The sequence below is a fragment of the Pyxicephalus adspersus genome, chromosome 1 (assembly GCF_032062135.1).
Source record: "Pyxicephalus adspersus chromosome 1, UCB_Pads_2.0, whole genome shotgun sequence".
NCBI lineage: Eukaryota > Metazoa > Chordata > Amphibia > Anura > Pyxicephalidae > Pyxicephalus > Pyxicephalus adspersus.
The window spans coordinates 131,140,142-131,155,760 of NC_092858.1; the positions used below are offsets into that span (position 1 = coordinate 131,140,142).

The 15,619-nt window shown below is 35.3% G+C and overlaps 1 protein-coding gene across 1 annotated transcript; it reads left to right on the plus strand.

Annotated features, from left to right (window-relative positions):
* Positions 1-1,410: 1,410 nt before the first annotated feature.
* PNPLA4 (patatin like domain 4, phospholipase and triacylglycerol lipase) lies at positions 1,411-11,536 on the plus strand (the record flags this gene model as incomplete). The annotated part of the gene is made up of 3 exons (XM_072415076.1): positions 1,411-1,575; positions 9,455-9,607; positions 11,103-11,536. Coding segments are annotated over 3 exons (450 nt in total), but the record flags the coding sequence as incomplete, so codon positions are not given.
* Between the last annotated feature and the right edge of the window lie 4,083 nt (positions 11,537-15,619).

Consider the following 15,619-nt stretch of genomic DNA (forward strand, 5'->3'; position numbering starts at 1 on the left):
GTAACCCAATAAGCAGACAAAAAGCCAAATCAAAGTCCTAATGTGTAATTCAAGGGCAGAGACGGATGCATGGATGTGGTAACTGATGAACCATGCTAAGGCAAATCCAGTCTTACACATGCACACGGGCAGTCCTGCACATCTGCTCTTACAGAGCAGCTCAGTTTGTACTGTCAATTAATCAAGGCCAGCCTGAAAGGAAAATGCATCTATATCAATGCATCCTAACCAAGCCGCTATCAATGCATCCTTGGCTTCCATAACCCCTCATCAGTACCACAGGCTGATGACTTCTGTGCCACACCACACTGATGCATAGGGAGCTCCACCCAAGTGTTGAAAATACTTTTCAGGATAACAACATTTCTGTAACAAAATATTTTTTTTTTTATTGGAAATCTTTGTAAACTTTTAATTTTCTAAAATTCTGAATTTTGTGTTTTCATTACCTGTAAGATAAAATTAGCAAATAAAAAGAAATATATGCTTGAAATATATCATTTGTGTGTAAAAAATGTATATATTATATGAGTTTCACTTTGTATTGAATTACTGAAATAAATTAACTTTTTGATGATAATATCATTTGTTGGGATGCACCTGTACATCCAAATGTATAGCTTTGTCATTGTGTTCTGCTACTGCCGTGGAGGTCAAGGATTTTCCTATTCTATCTAGCAAGAATGCATAAGTCACAATATTTTTTAGCCCCTACCAGGTAGGAAAAAATATGTATTATGTATATGTGCCTGTTTCCTGCTTTAGCATTACTATAGCTTTACCATTTTTATCGCTGGACATTGAAACACTATATACACATATATTATAATTTTCATCTTTCATTACTGTTACAAACCTTCATAACATTGTACTATTTTAATGAAACTAAATGGTACATTTTAACCTTCTAGCCTCACTTACAATCACACCTCTAAAGCTATTATCTGTAAACATAATTTTGTCACCTTGTATGAACACATGTGGACATGTAGCCTGCTTTTAAAACCATTAATACAGTCATTCATTTTTGTAGGAATTACAGGGTAGATGTCAAAACGCAAGGTTAACAGTGCCTTTTGACATCTCCATAGCTTGAATAATGCAGAATTGCATCTATAACTTACAAGAAAAAAATGTCTTTTAGCTCTTAACAAGTATAGTAGAGTGACTAAAAGGGACTCGAGAACTGGAACAAAATTTTCAGCTTATTACTATTTCATGGATTTTATGTAACAAGAAGATGGTGAGGTTCATCACCTCCAATCCTAAAATGGGCAACCTGCAATTGTTATACTCGTGTGAGACAGAATTGTAAAGAATTTGTTGTATTATAAAAAACTTAGAAATTCTTTAGAAATGTTTAACATTGTTAGCGTGTCTACAGTAAATGAGTTTAATTGAATTTGATCCTTTGTTACAAAGGTTTTACAGGCAGGTACAGTATTGCTTTCTCAATGGACAAGATTGACTAAATGTTTCATATTACGTTTTCCTATTATTATCTTACAGGTACTCTTGGCAAGTTGTTTTGTACCGGTATATGCTGGTTTTAATGCTGTGAATTATAAAGGCGAGGTAATAAGAATGCAGCTGTTTTTTATTTCTCCTTTCTGCTTCACTTCATTTTGATTTAATTTGACAAAAACAAACATGTAGCATTGCATGATAATTGTCTGCCATAGAATACTAGTTTATTAACAAGTCTTGTGAGCCTTTAAATGTACAATCATTTTAGATTATTTAAATTAGAGTTTACCAACCAGGGTTCCGTTTCCAGGGGCTTCTATGGGTTCTTTGGGCAATGGACAATTTGTGACTCTCAGGTCAGTTTATTAGATACAAATAACCTTTTGGCTATCCGAAAGAGTGGCAGCATTCCCAATGGACTACAATGTAGGATGAATTCTTACAAATGACCACCACACTCATATAATATGGGTTGTGTATATAGTATTTTTAGTAGGGGTTCCCCGAAGACCTAAACATTTTTTCAAAGAGTTCTTCCACGGGAAACACTGATTTAAATAATCATTTCAATCAACAACTTGTGTGCAAGAATATTCTGTACATACCATACAATTAGCACTTCATATTTATTTTTTTAGTTAGGACTGATAAAAAAGGATTGTGTACAAAGACATGTATCTGGTCAGCAATCCTTCACTGTGTGCCACAGTAGTCTGATGCGGCTAATGTATTCACTCTCAAGGTGTTGCATTTTGCAGGAAAGGAGATCAATAAATTAGTTTTTCTTTCTGTGTTCAATTGCCTGCAACATCCCCAGGTTTCCTTTAGTTGTATGCGCTCTGTCTAAGATGCATCAGTCTCAGCATCCCTAGCATCCACATCGGGGCTGTGCACAGCTTGAGAGGATTACAAGGTATGTGCTGCAGCCAGTAAAAAAAAAATGATTCCTGGCTTTTGTCCTGTCATGCAAATAGTACTAATTATTTTTCAAGTCCCATTTATTAGTTGCCCATTTTATTAAGCTTGGTTGACCTACTAGTTGTTGATTACCTGTTGCCAATTCTACCTATATTCTGACCCCCTGATTGTTTTCTGCTTGAACTTGCATTGCCTATATTCGCTACTTTGCTTTGTCTTTACACCCTGAATACCTCATTTCACAGCCTGACTGACTGTGTATGACTCTTGTCTTTGTTTCCTGGACTTGTTTCTTCTGGAGTATCCTGCATCATACGTGCTGACCTTGGACTGTCAGACATGCCACCGTGTCTTCAGTCCTACTCTATGGGGATTCTGGTTCTCTGTCAGTCTTTGTTCCCAGATGCCATCCTTTGCACAAAGAAGTCCCGGGCCACTGTCCTGGGGCAGCAAAACCAGCCTTCTGAGGCTGAGCAGGGGCTTGCTCTAGGTGAAGAGTGCTGCTTTAAATTTGAGGATTTCATCTGGTAAGCACTGATGCTGGGCCAGGGCCTTACAGACTGCTAGAAAGAAAAGCAGTGCTGGAAGATACAGGCACATCTCCTTAATGAAGAAAGAAACAAAAGTTGCTGGAGCAGGTTTTCTAACTTGTCTGATCTATGGTTCCTTCCAAAAGTTGGTTGTGATAAATGTGCATGGGTGTCAATCTAGATATAATATTGTTGATAAATTCAGCCTATATGGCCAGATTTAGACAATCATTATCTCCTGTTTGTCGACTGCTGAAAGACCGTTCAAATCAGTTACTGGGGTAAATCAGTTACATTGCGTTAAGAAGCAGAATGCACACAGGTGAAGTGCAGAATGAACTGCCATTTATTGTTATACCCCAGGACAACCCAGCAGAAACATGTGTTAATCCAACGTTGGAATAAGCTCTAATGTTTCGAAATTAATATTTGCTTAGTTTTAGTCAAAAATGTTTTTTTTGTTTTAAGCATTATTTTTGCATTCATATTTTTATTCATAAAATCTGTCACAGTAAACTCACAGAGTATCATTTATAGCCTTATCTGCTTTGGTTTTCTAATCCTTGAATAAAAGAGCAATTAAATGCTTCTTTTTTTAGTTGAACAAACCATTGCTGAGTTTGAAAGCTGGATATTTTTTTTTGATATTCAAACTGTAATTTTAAAGTTAAACCTAAAATTCAGAAATTACATGCTAGTGGCAAGGTCTTCTGTTTTCAAGATATATACATTTCCTGTTGCTAACAGTGGAACACTGGCTTTATACATAATGCTGCTGTTTCCTCTGTGGCATTATCTTGGCAGGTACTGATTTTCCTGTCTACAGAGTCAAAACCTGAATGTTCTTCAACCTTAGCAATGCTAGGTTCTCAGTGTAGCTATCTACATCTATTGAACTGTTTTTTGCTTGTATTTTTATATTTATTATCTATGAGCAAAGATAATTTCCTATTCCTTTTAATAGTTCTACCTCTCGACCAGTTTAAGTGTTAAAATAATGTCTTATTTAGGTGATTTTTTATTTAAAGGGTATTTCCACAAAACTTCGAATTCGCTGTCTAAATGTTGAGAGATTTGCCACAGGAGACAGATTTGGGATTATGGATTTAACGTACTGTTGGTGAATTCTGGTACTGTGGCATGAATTGATGCCATCTATTCCTTTGAGCATTTTTCTCTGCATTTTTGTCCACTATATATGTCCAGCAAAGGCTGTTGTAGACAGTGATTCAGTTAATCCACAAACACATAAAAGTGATGTCAAAACGAAAACCAGGCCACAAACCTGGCCATAAATAGACCCTAGACAGAGTTTCCAGGATCCTGATAAAAAGAGTAGGATGTTCCTAACAAGATTTATTGAAACCATGCAACCCTAGCATTCACCCAGCACCTATTTATTGCTAGATTAAAGCTACGTACACACGTCAAATTTTTCTCGCCCGATAATCGGCTCAGGGCGGATATCTGGCAAGAATCTGGTGTGTGTACAGCCCACGTCGTTCATCGTCTGTGGATCTGTCCTGGCGGATCCACGGATGATGAACGACAAGCGATCCTAATGCAAGGGTGGGGGGAGAGCGCGTAGCAGGTTGCCGCTCCATCGCTCTCCCCCTCCCCTCTCCATAGAGCAGAACAGTGGTCGTTCATGCATCGTGCACAAAAATTGGACGTGTGTACGCGGCTTTAGGCTATGAGGTTGGCATCATTTGCACCTAGCAAAAATAAAACAATAAAAAAGAAGCACCTTTTAAAAATAATTTTAAATAAAAAAATATTAGATTGAAACATTTGTAAAAGTAGACACCCGTACACATCTGTACTTTTATATAAACGTGGGTTATTATTGGATTTTTTAAAGCAGACCTTGAAAGTTTTATCAACTTATTGTTTTAAATATATAGCTGCTGAGGAAAAAGAAAAAATACATTGGTCCTGGCTTTCAATGCTCTCATTCTATTTGGATTACTTTTGTGGGTCCAGCTTCTACTGTTCCTAGTAGTCAGTGGTGAGGCATGATAATGTCATCCATGTATCCTGTTAAGCCAGAACTAGTACTAGTACACTTTTTGTGGACATTTGTGTAGTTCTCGTCCTAAAATCTACTTTATTTCTTCAAAGACCTATAGTCAGTGTGTACAGAATTACTTTTTTTTTTTTTTATATATATATATATATATGCATTAGCTAAGCTCATATTTATATTACATAATAGCATCCCTTACATAGCAAAGAATCCCCGCACAACCCCATACAATACTGAATGAAAATGTGTACCTAGCTGCTACATATTATTTAACCTACAGCATCTGAAATAGAAATTCTTATATTAAAATAGTTGACTTGTGATGTTGTTCTGATTGGCGCTCTTCCTAAAGACATGAGTACTGAGAATTACTTCTTATACTTACATAAGGCAATATATGCATTATGCATTAATCATGCTATACTGTAGAAATTGGAGCCAGACTTACAATGACTAATGCTATGCACTCCATGACACAGAGCACATAAAGATTTCATGGCTGGAGTATCACACACAAGTGGAAGTAGTGTATATTATACTCAGTAATTAAGACCCTAAAGAATTGACAGTCATTTGTTATGCATCATTAGACTATTGTACAATGCACATACTGTATGTTATTGTAATATTCCAGCACCCCAAATTGAATGCAGTATTTAAAGGACAGTGTAAATATCAAGAGTTATGGATTTTAAAAAGCAGAGTTCAGCTTTTAAATGCATACTTTAAAATGAAAGTTTATTATTAGGGATTACAGCTATATTTTGATTAATTTATTCTTATTTTTTATTGTTAAGAACCTGTTTTCGAATTACATATGTACATGCATGACAAACCAAAATAAAATATTAAAAGTGCAAAATAGGTTGTTCAAAGCCTTAAAAAGTTTTTCGCTTAAGAGGCCGTCATAGCGCAGGAAAAGGGAAGCTGACATCGTTAGCTTGTTCACTGACCTAAAATCATGAAAGTTCCAAGTTATCCTTCTGCATTTTTGTCTTTGCTCAGTGGCCCAATAAACATTATTGTTTGATGTAGTGTATGAAAAATGTTGGAAGCTTTTTTGGTTTCCACCAAAATGTGGTTTCAGACTATGCCAGGGATGTTAGAATATGACTAGGAGACAATGTATCATGTTTCAACCTTTTAAACATTGGAGAACCCCTTGAAATAACTTTCAGGTTTTCAGGGAACCCCTACTATAATTACTGTATCCAAAGTACATTAGTGTGGTGGTCAGTGGGAAGAATGTCTCTTCCAATACTAGCCTCTGGGAGTAATATCATCCTTACAGATAGCCAAAAACAACATCGGTGTCAATTATACTGACCTGAGAGTCACAAACTGCTCACTGCTAAAGGAACCCTTGGCAACTTCCGGAGAAACGGTAGTTGGGAAATACTGTTCTAAAGTGCTGAGTGATGTGTCAAATTACAAGAGTTTAGTACTAGATTAAATATACACATAGGAACAGATTTCAATCACTTTAGCAATTCTTTTTTTTTCTTTTACAATGTTCTGAGATGACTATACTTCTACCTAAGTGGAGGGAAAGATGTGCAGCCTTTTGCAGGGAAACGCTGCCTATCCAACCTATAGTTGCAGTTGTTCAGTGCCTGTTGTTTAATCCAAGCCTATATACTCTATCTACTTTTATCAAGTTTAGAATGTTTATTATACCTTCTCTAGTATAATTTTTTCTATAGCAACTAGCTTTATATAAGTAGCGTAAGACTTTAAAAAAAAATATTTCTGAGTTGCTGAGTGTATCTTAAACCATTCCAAGAGTGTTCTTGTATAACCAAGAATAAACTTGCCATTGTCAGCTTTGTAAAAATTATTTTTTCATTCTATTTTTGCTGATTAAAAAAATACTTACAATTGTTCAAATACAATGACCTTCACACCTTATTAATACCTTTGCATTATGGCATTGCACTTGCTCTTTTTACAGTGTGTTGGAGTGACATTTATTCTAAATCAAACCCCAACAAATTGTACAGTAGAGCCCAATGCACATTAAACTGCAGCCCACCAGAATCCAAATATGTGTGGTGTGCTGCATTGCTTACTTCTCTGGGGTGTTAAATGCTTATTTGTAATAAATGGGCAGCCTTAACATAATGCATGTTAACACATGCTATGATGTGATACAGTACAACACTCTTAAGAGCTTTCAGGTCCAATACAGTTGTGCTATTTTTTATAAAGTATTTAAACTAAGCTGAAATTACAAAATGTATCATATTCAGAAGTTTATTTTTTTTTTACATATTAGGGTTGATTTAATAAAGCTCTCCATGGCTTGAGAGGATACACTTCAGGAAAGCTGGGTGATCCAGCAAACCTGGAATAGATTTCTTTAAACTCATTTGCTATTTGCTAGCAAATGTTTTAAATCCTGGACCAGATCCATTCCAGGTTTTGCTTAATTACCCAGCTTCACTGATCAAAGTGTATCTTTTTTAGTCTTGGAGAACGTTAATAAATCAGGCACATTACCTTTGACGCTGATACTCAGGCATATATTAGGAAGAAAATCTAAGAAGGAAAAAAATAAGAAAACAATGCATTCATTTAAAAAAGCATTAAGTGTTTATATATATATATATATATATATATATATATATATATATATATATATATATATATATATATATTTTTTTTTTTTTTTTATTCATCTGTCAATTTGGCTGAGATTTTTCAATTTTTGCATTTGTATGTGTGGAGTAGGTATAACATTTTTGACTACTGTGCTTTTTGATAATTGGCCACTAGGCACCAGGACAAATCTTAACTTTGTTATGCATTGAAGGGGGACTCCCATGGGGATTCAAATGTATTTGAACAAAAGAAAAAAACAGGTTACATGTAAATATTATAAATAGACCCCTAAATTATTTTGAAATCAACTACTATGAGTATCTGACTATGGGCAAATGGTAACTTTCTGCAATCCCTGATTCAGTAGAACCCAAACAGGGAGAATGAGGGGCAACACAGGCAGCCAATTATGAATTATGCAGTGCTCATGTTCTAGAAAAGAATATATTAACTGGATGTGTGCGCTTGGAAACCAGCTCATAAGTGTGCTGATTTTCCTCGTGTACTTATATTCACCGAATTACCGCATAACTCACCGAAATATGTCCAAAATTTTATAAAACATAAAAAAAAATCTTTAAAAAAAAAGTGTATAATGTAACTGTGTAGTAGCTTATATAATACAATTATATATATTATATAAAGATTTCTTTGTATTGGACAAAATACAGCTTTTTCTTATTGAGTTCAATGCAAAGGGTTTTGAATTTCGCGCACCGACGCATGCAGCGACGTCACCTGGAAACCCCGGAGATCGTCACTGCACACGCCGGGAGAAGACAGAAGAGAGAAGATGTGTCCGGAGGAGCTGCGGGGACAAGGTAAGTATTTTTTTTCCAGTTGTAATCTGATTGTCATACAATGTTGTATGACAATCGGATTGCACTGTAACGCATGTTTATACTTTTAGTTACCCCGACCTTGGTTTCTGGGTAAACGATTGTAGCAAGTTTACTTACCCCGAACCACGGTCGGGCTAACCGCCCGGGTGGTTAACAATGTAGGTATGTAGTTGCCATCAGTTCAGCTTTGAATACAGATGTGTTAGGAAATAGTTTACCAGATTTTCTAGCTTTTGGACTGAAAAAAAAGGGTTACATTTGAAAGCCTAGAACTGGCCCTTCTAGAGAACAAATTTTGATTGTAGAGCATTTCATAGAGTCCTTTCACTCACTCTGTGTTTCAGGGCTTTTGTTTTTGCACCAAATGGGTAACAATAAGAAATCATAAAACATATCTAAATGTAGCCTTCACAAGACCACATATTCTAAATTACTATAATTATTTTCACATATTCTCATTTACTATACACCTAAAGGCTTTGGCCTATATATGAACTCTGACTGGTCCTGGGATCATAAGAGACCTGAAAAGATCCATAGATCCTTTAGCAGGTAGAAAAAGTCTAATTTGAATGGTCAGTAACATTCTTTAGCCTTTGGAGTTCATCATACGGAAGCAGCAGCAGGGTGGTAAGTCATTCCTCAGGTATTCCACCTTCACATGTAATGGAGTACTGCCTAAATGGCTACAAGTTCTACCTTTGCCATGCTGAGTGCTGCTGTACAGAGTGCAACAGGAAACTTATGTGAATGAAATGCACTTTTTAAAACAATTTTACTTCTAAGTAATATTTACCAATAGACACTCTGAAGTTTAGTTTGGAAAAGTCTGGTGTTAACATAATTGTACTATAACGTTTCATTCACATTAAACAGTTGACTCCAACCCATCAAAAGACAAACAAACTTCCATATCTAGATTATACTTGCACTGTTATTATACTCAACATGTGATATTGTATCCCTCCCAATTTCCTAACTATCACTACTAGGGTTTTCATGAAATTGTTGCACAAGAAAAGTTTTTGTTTAACTATTGAAATATTTTTTTCCACAATTTGTTTTCACAGAAATGGTTTGATGGAGGATTTACAAACGCTCTTCCTATTCTGCCAACTGGACGAACTGTAACTGTGTCACCATTTTGTGGTCGGCAAAATATATGTCCTAACGATAAGGAACAAATGGAAATGTATTTTAAGATTGCAAATCAGGATATGATGGTAAGATATTTTTATGTAAAATGGACACTGGTATTATGTGAAGTGTATAGTATTGTTGGCCATATGTTGCCAAAAATGTTCCCTTGACCAACAGTCTCTGGTGACATTCTTTTTAAAATTTATTAGTCTGCTGTTTTTCCTTTTCCATCTAATCATGGTATTAAAAGGACATAATGGAAAATCCTAAAATTTTGTAATTATTGCAAATCAGGACATGATGGAAAGATATTTTTTGTGTAAAAGCAGACACTGGTATTATGTGAAGTGTATGGTATTGTTGGCCATATGTTGCGATGATAATTTAGGGAGGAACACATTATGAATATTAAATTATGAAGAGGAGTGCTGTAAGGAATATTTTTTGAACCCTTTAAAGCAATGATGCTCTAAAGGATACATTTGCGTGTAAAATTTTATGGATGTTATACATCTTTTGTGAGACTTGATTTGGGATCCTGGCCCAGAGTTTAAAGGTTTAGACTCTAATGGCCAATTTACACCACTATGCTGTGATATGCATATTGTGTGCATTGGTGTACTGCAGTGCCATCCATTATGATTGTAACTAGAATGAACCTGTGTGCCACATCAACAAGTACAGATGCAGTAGATCCAATGTTTGGTCTGTTTTAGTGTTTTAGGCAGCCTGCTCAAATACATGGTTGGCTTTCAAACTGAATGTTGTTGTTACTTCAGTATTTCATAGTGCAAATGCTTCCCCTCCTGTAAAATGCTTATTCTGAATATGGTCAGTTTCTCAAAATGTGGATTACAAGCGACAGCAGTTTAGATAGAGACCATCATTTTTGCAGGCTTATGGACTCCAGCATCAGCTAGCTCTTTTCTTTTCCATGGCCTGCTCGTTGCATTCATTTAATTTCAGTTCTGTTTGTCCTTGATGCTAAACATTACATGTGGATATTACCACAAACTCCTGTTTGCAAGAATCTAGGTACAATACCCTGCCAGTCCCTCCCAACAGCATTGCAAGGAGAAGCATGAAGACTCGCAAAAACTATTTCATTTTACAGTTAAAGCTCTGAATGTGTACTTTTTGAACATAAACTGGTTCTCTTTAAATACAACAAAAGGTTCCAGAGAAGTGAACCTTTTTACCCACATATTTCTGAGATATAAATCCCTGAGGACAAATTTACTGAAGTATGTTTAAAAAAATAGGAAAAGCAATTGCAAGAATATGTGAATGTGTAAACTTTCTATTTCTTCACTTCTCTTTTTAGCCAGTTAATAATAACTTTTAATTAAACTGTTTCTTTGCTGGGGGGTTGATAATAATTAAAAACTTCACGCACACGCAGCATACACCACTGATTTAGATTTCTGAACACTAAAAATATAGAACGTGTAATTAAAATCCACTATACTGTAAATGTAGTGAAATTGTATAATGATTTTTAAAGCCTAACATCACTGTCAAACAATTAAGAAAAAAAGTAATTGTGTTTACTTGTCCTCATTTAAACTTCTCCATTAGCTATCTGCAGCAAATTTCCAAAGACTCGGGCATGCATTGTTTCCACCCAGCCAAGAGAAAATGGAGTCTGTTTTTCAAGATGGTTTTAAAGATGCGGTGAATTTCCTAGAGTCGGAGAATTGGTATGAATAGAAGGAAAGTTCTGAAAAACCTGTTAAATTAAGCCACACACAACTTTGATTATTAAGAGATGGTGTGACTTTTTCATGATGTTCATGCGTGAAACCTCATTAATCTGTTGCAAATACATTAACTCTAAGCAGCGTCTTTAGAAATATTCTTTATCTTGGTGTCATGCCATGAGTGATGTAGAAAAAGAAGGAGAGTGTGGAGGTGTAAGCAAGAGTTTTTAACTTATTCCCTTAAAAAGTTCTAACATTTTGGTATGTTGCTGTATGTATAAAATACATGTATATTAAAATGAATTTGCAAAATCTGTTGGCTTATTTTTTATGCAAAAAATATGTTTTTATGAATTTTACCTGCCAAAATCCACAGGGAGCAGAAAGGGGATGCAGGGTCAGATGCTGATTTTGCTTATATTTTTATAAAAGAATACTCTTGAACAGACTGCAGTCTTCTGCAATTGCATCATTGTTTGTTATGACTTCATATGAAGCATATACAGTATTTGCTCTCTGTGCCAGGATTAGAGCTGGTTTTAGAATTGAGCAACTGAGGCAATTGCACAGCACCCAAAACTTTATAGCTCCCCATGTAATAGAATGGCAGAAGTTGAGCAAGCTGGAATGGAATGATGTGCGTATGGCAACCACAATTCTTATTTGCCCAGGCCTCAGGTTTATCTAAAATTAGGCTCAGGAGCAGTTACTAATCTGTGCATGTTGGAAACTACATGATCCCAACCTGGCCAACAACGATAGTTAAAGACTTCAAACCCCAAAAAACAGGTGTAGATAGAAGGAGGTGAGAATATTGCAGAGATTGCAGCATTGCAGGGATCCTTTTGGCTGGTAGGTCTGCTATAATGTGCTATCCATGCTTTTTCTGTTGATTATGAATAATATCTGCATAAATATAGATATTATATCACCCTATCAATGCACATATATTCAATAAAAGAAAGTTCATGCACAAACAATAGCTAGTCATTCAAACAGTTTAATTAGGAAACAAGTTGAAACTTAAAATGCACAGCAATATTGGTTGATATACGTATAGGAACTTCAATCAAAATACACAGTAAATCAAAATAATGTTGTTAGTAGGTAAACCCCTATAGTAATCTTATAATGGTTAGTACATATTACAGCAATTATAAAATAGCAATACAACATAAGAATAACATAGACATATAAAAGACAATGTTGGAATGCATTCAGGAATATCTTATAGCTACCTGCTAAGATGTATATGGGTACCCCAGGAGCCTGATTCCCTAAGAACTGTGTCTTGCTAACTTCTCCCTTGCTTCCATGCTTCTTGCATGGCTAACTATTTCTTGCTTACTCAGTGACTCATACTCACAGACTTCCTTCTGCTGCTGGCTTCTGGCTCTGGGTTTGACTGCCCACCATTCTCCCAGTTTCCAGTCTAATACAGTTAATTCTCATTAGGAACCATTGGAGAGTTAGGATTAGTTACTGGGTGTGATCTGTAAGGTGACTATTGGTTCACTCACCCCCCTAGATTGGGATTGGTTAATGTATTTTATTGGACCTCCCAGCTTAATTTGACATGGGAATCTGAAGCTGAAATCTAAATTTAGGGTTCAACCAAAGGTCCAGCTGCATCCATCTTCTGCTAACTCAGGCTTGATGGATTTATTACCCCTTGAGGATTCTACTGGTAACCAGTTTGGTATGGGAACTAGATCCTGTTTACTGGCATCTGTTTTATATATATATATATATATATATACATTACACATACATAGATCTATTTACATATCCATAAAAAATCTTGGGGTGCAACATTTCCTTATAGGAAACAGGTCATGGGGACCCAAAATGAACCATTTTTTATTTTTGTAGTTTACTAAATCTTTATCAATAGATCTGGCCCCCTTCCATATTATAAAGCACTGTGTAAACCTTTTGTGCATCATATAAAATATAGAAAACGCAGGCATTAAGTATGAAGAATAGGAATACTTATGAGTTTTTAATTGATCAGATCAAGGCGATAAGTAGTAGTAATGGTTGTGATTAGTTAAGAAGGATTTTACGAGGAAGTTCACTGTTTCAAAGCTTTCTATTGCATTCAAATGGGCAGTAGTACACATCCTTCAACCAAAAGGACCAATGTCATACTAAGTAACTAGAAGAAGGGAACATAGGACTATGATGTTATAGCTGAAGATTTTCTTGTTTATGCCTGCCAGGGCTGTCTGTATACGAGGTAAAGGTTCTGTCCTTGATCTGTTCCCTGGTGGTATTAAATAAAATGTTTCAACAAGCTGTGACTACATTTTAAAGGATAACTCTATAAAGTTTGTGTTGTTTATATCTTAGTAAAGGCTTTTCCTTTCCTACCCATGTGTTATCCACAAAGAAGAGGACATAGGCTACATGAATTTTTAGACAACTAATACCCAGTGATCAAAGGCTTGTATTGATTTTAGTTTTATCAGATGTTCAAATAATACTGATTTGTCATATATGTGTTATGCATTCCTAAGTGAAAAGTAAGAAAAAGTTTTTTTTATAGAAAAAAAGAGAATTCTTTTTTCTAATAGTGTGAAAGGTTTGATATCACTTGTGTTTTTATTGATGTATGTTAACTGATAACTGAAAAAGGGAAACTGGCCTTAGCTTTGAAAAAATTTCGGTTATTTGGAACAGTGGCCCATGGGAGATAGAGAGAAGTAATAGGGGTAGTCCCCGGGGTACATACGAGATAGGGACTGTAGGTTTGTTCTTAGTTTAAATTGTATGTCCTTGCAAAAAAATATTTGCCTTGTAAAGGAATTGTAGGGAAACTATTGTTAATATTTAGTGTAATTTATGGCATGCGGTTAACATGCATATATATACCCGGCATAGTATGTGTCAACTAATGCATTAAATAATACACTTCTTTCATAGTTATTCAACAAATACTTGCTTGTAGTTCTCCAACAGACTCCACAGAGAGCATAAATAAAACCTTTTGTTCATTTGCTTTTCAGGCTCCAAAATACTGTACAATGGGATTATGGCATAAGGAGGAAACCAGCTGGCTCAGGGATAGACTGCACCACGTCCATAAACAGCACTCCTTTTGCCAATTGTTTTATAACTTTTTTTCTAGTCTGAATATATATATGAAATAAATAAATATATATATATATATATATATATATATATATATTTATATATATTGAATATGATTTAAAAAGGATTATTAATACTTTCCATTACTAAAGCTGCAGCTATGTTCTATAATGTTCCTTTACAGGCACAAAAGGGTGATCCAGTTCCTAATGTCTGCTCCATCAAAGTTGTTTGGACCATTCCAATACCTTTGCTGACCACTGATAATGTATGGTAGGAAAGTCTAAAAATAAACAACCATAAAAGGTATACAAACTATTTAAAGTGGCTGTGCTCATTCCCGATTATGCATGATTAGTAATCCATCAAATTACATTATTCCGGTTTAAACACAGCTGTGGTTGAAAATTATGTTTAAGCTATATTTTATCTTCAATAAAAAATATTTTGTCACATCTCTAAGTTTGATTAGCTTTGACAAATGCTAATCTGTAAAGCTGCCAGTAAACAAAGGCATGAAGTTTTTAAAAAAGCTTGATCTTGTGTAAATTGTGCATAATAGCGTTATGCCAGAAACAGTGATATATATTTACATATGAGTCAGCTATAGGTCACTAAGACCACACAAAGAGTCTTTTGCTGAGTTGGTAGTTTTCAAAAACATTCATTACATCATTGTTACACAAGGAGCATGTAATAAATAACAGTTAAATTGTGATGGTATTTTGTACGTAAAAAAATAATGTCTATCTTTAAAAATATCCTCTTTTCTGTATAGGGTCTCTTCTGCATAGTAGTTGTTCTGTTGTATTGATTCATTATTCTTATTTGGCCTGTCTGCTAACTTGGTGCAGTAAAATTGTAGTTATCCTTTACTGTGCAGGGAAAAGTAGAGGATTCATTCAGTTCCCCCTCCACAGCAGCCTATACTCAATGTTCCCCCAAAACCTTATTTGGTTATCTAGGTTAGAAAAATAAAGTACTGTTTAGGCTCCAATATAAATTGATAGATGTTACACAGGGCTATGAATGGCTTACTTTCCTCATGATGCAATGGCCCTGATTTAATAAAGCCCCCCAAGACTTCTCCAGTTAGATTATTATGATCAAGCAAACCTGAATTGCACTAGCATAAAAGTGTATGTCAGGCCCAAACCATTTTGATTAGTTTAGAATAGAGTGGCAAGGGGTTGAACCCATGTCAGGTTTTGTAATGCTACTAAATAGAAAATGTGTATTTTTGAATTGTGTTACCGTCAGGAAAAAAATGCTTTTTCTTCCTTTTGGAGTTACAAAGAAAGA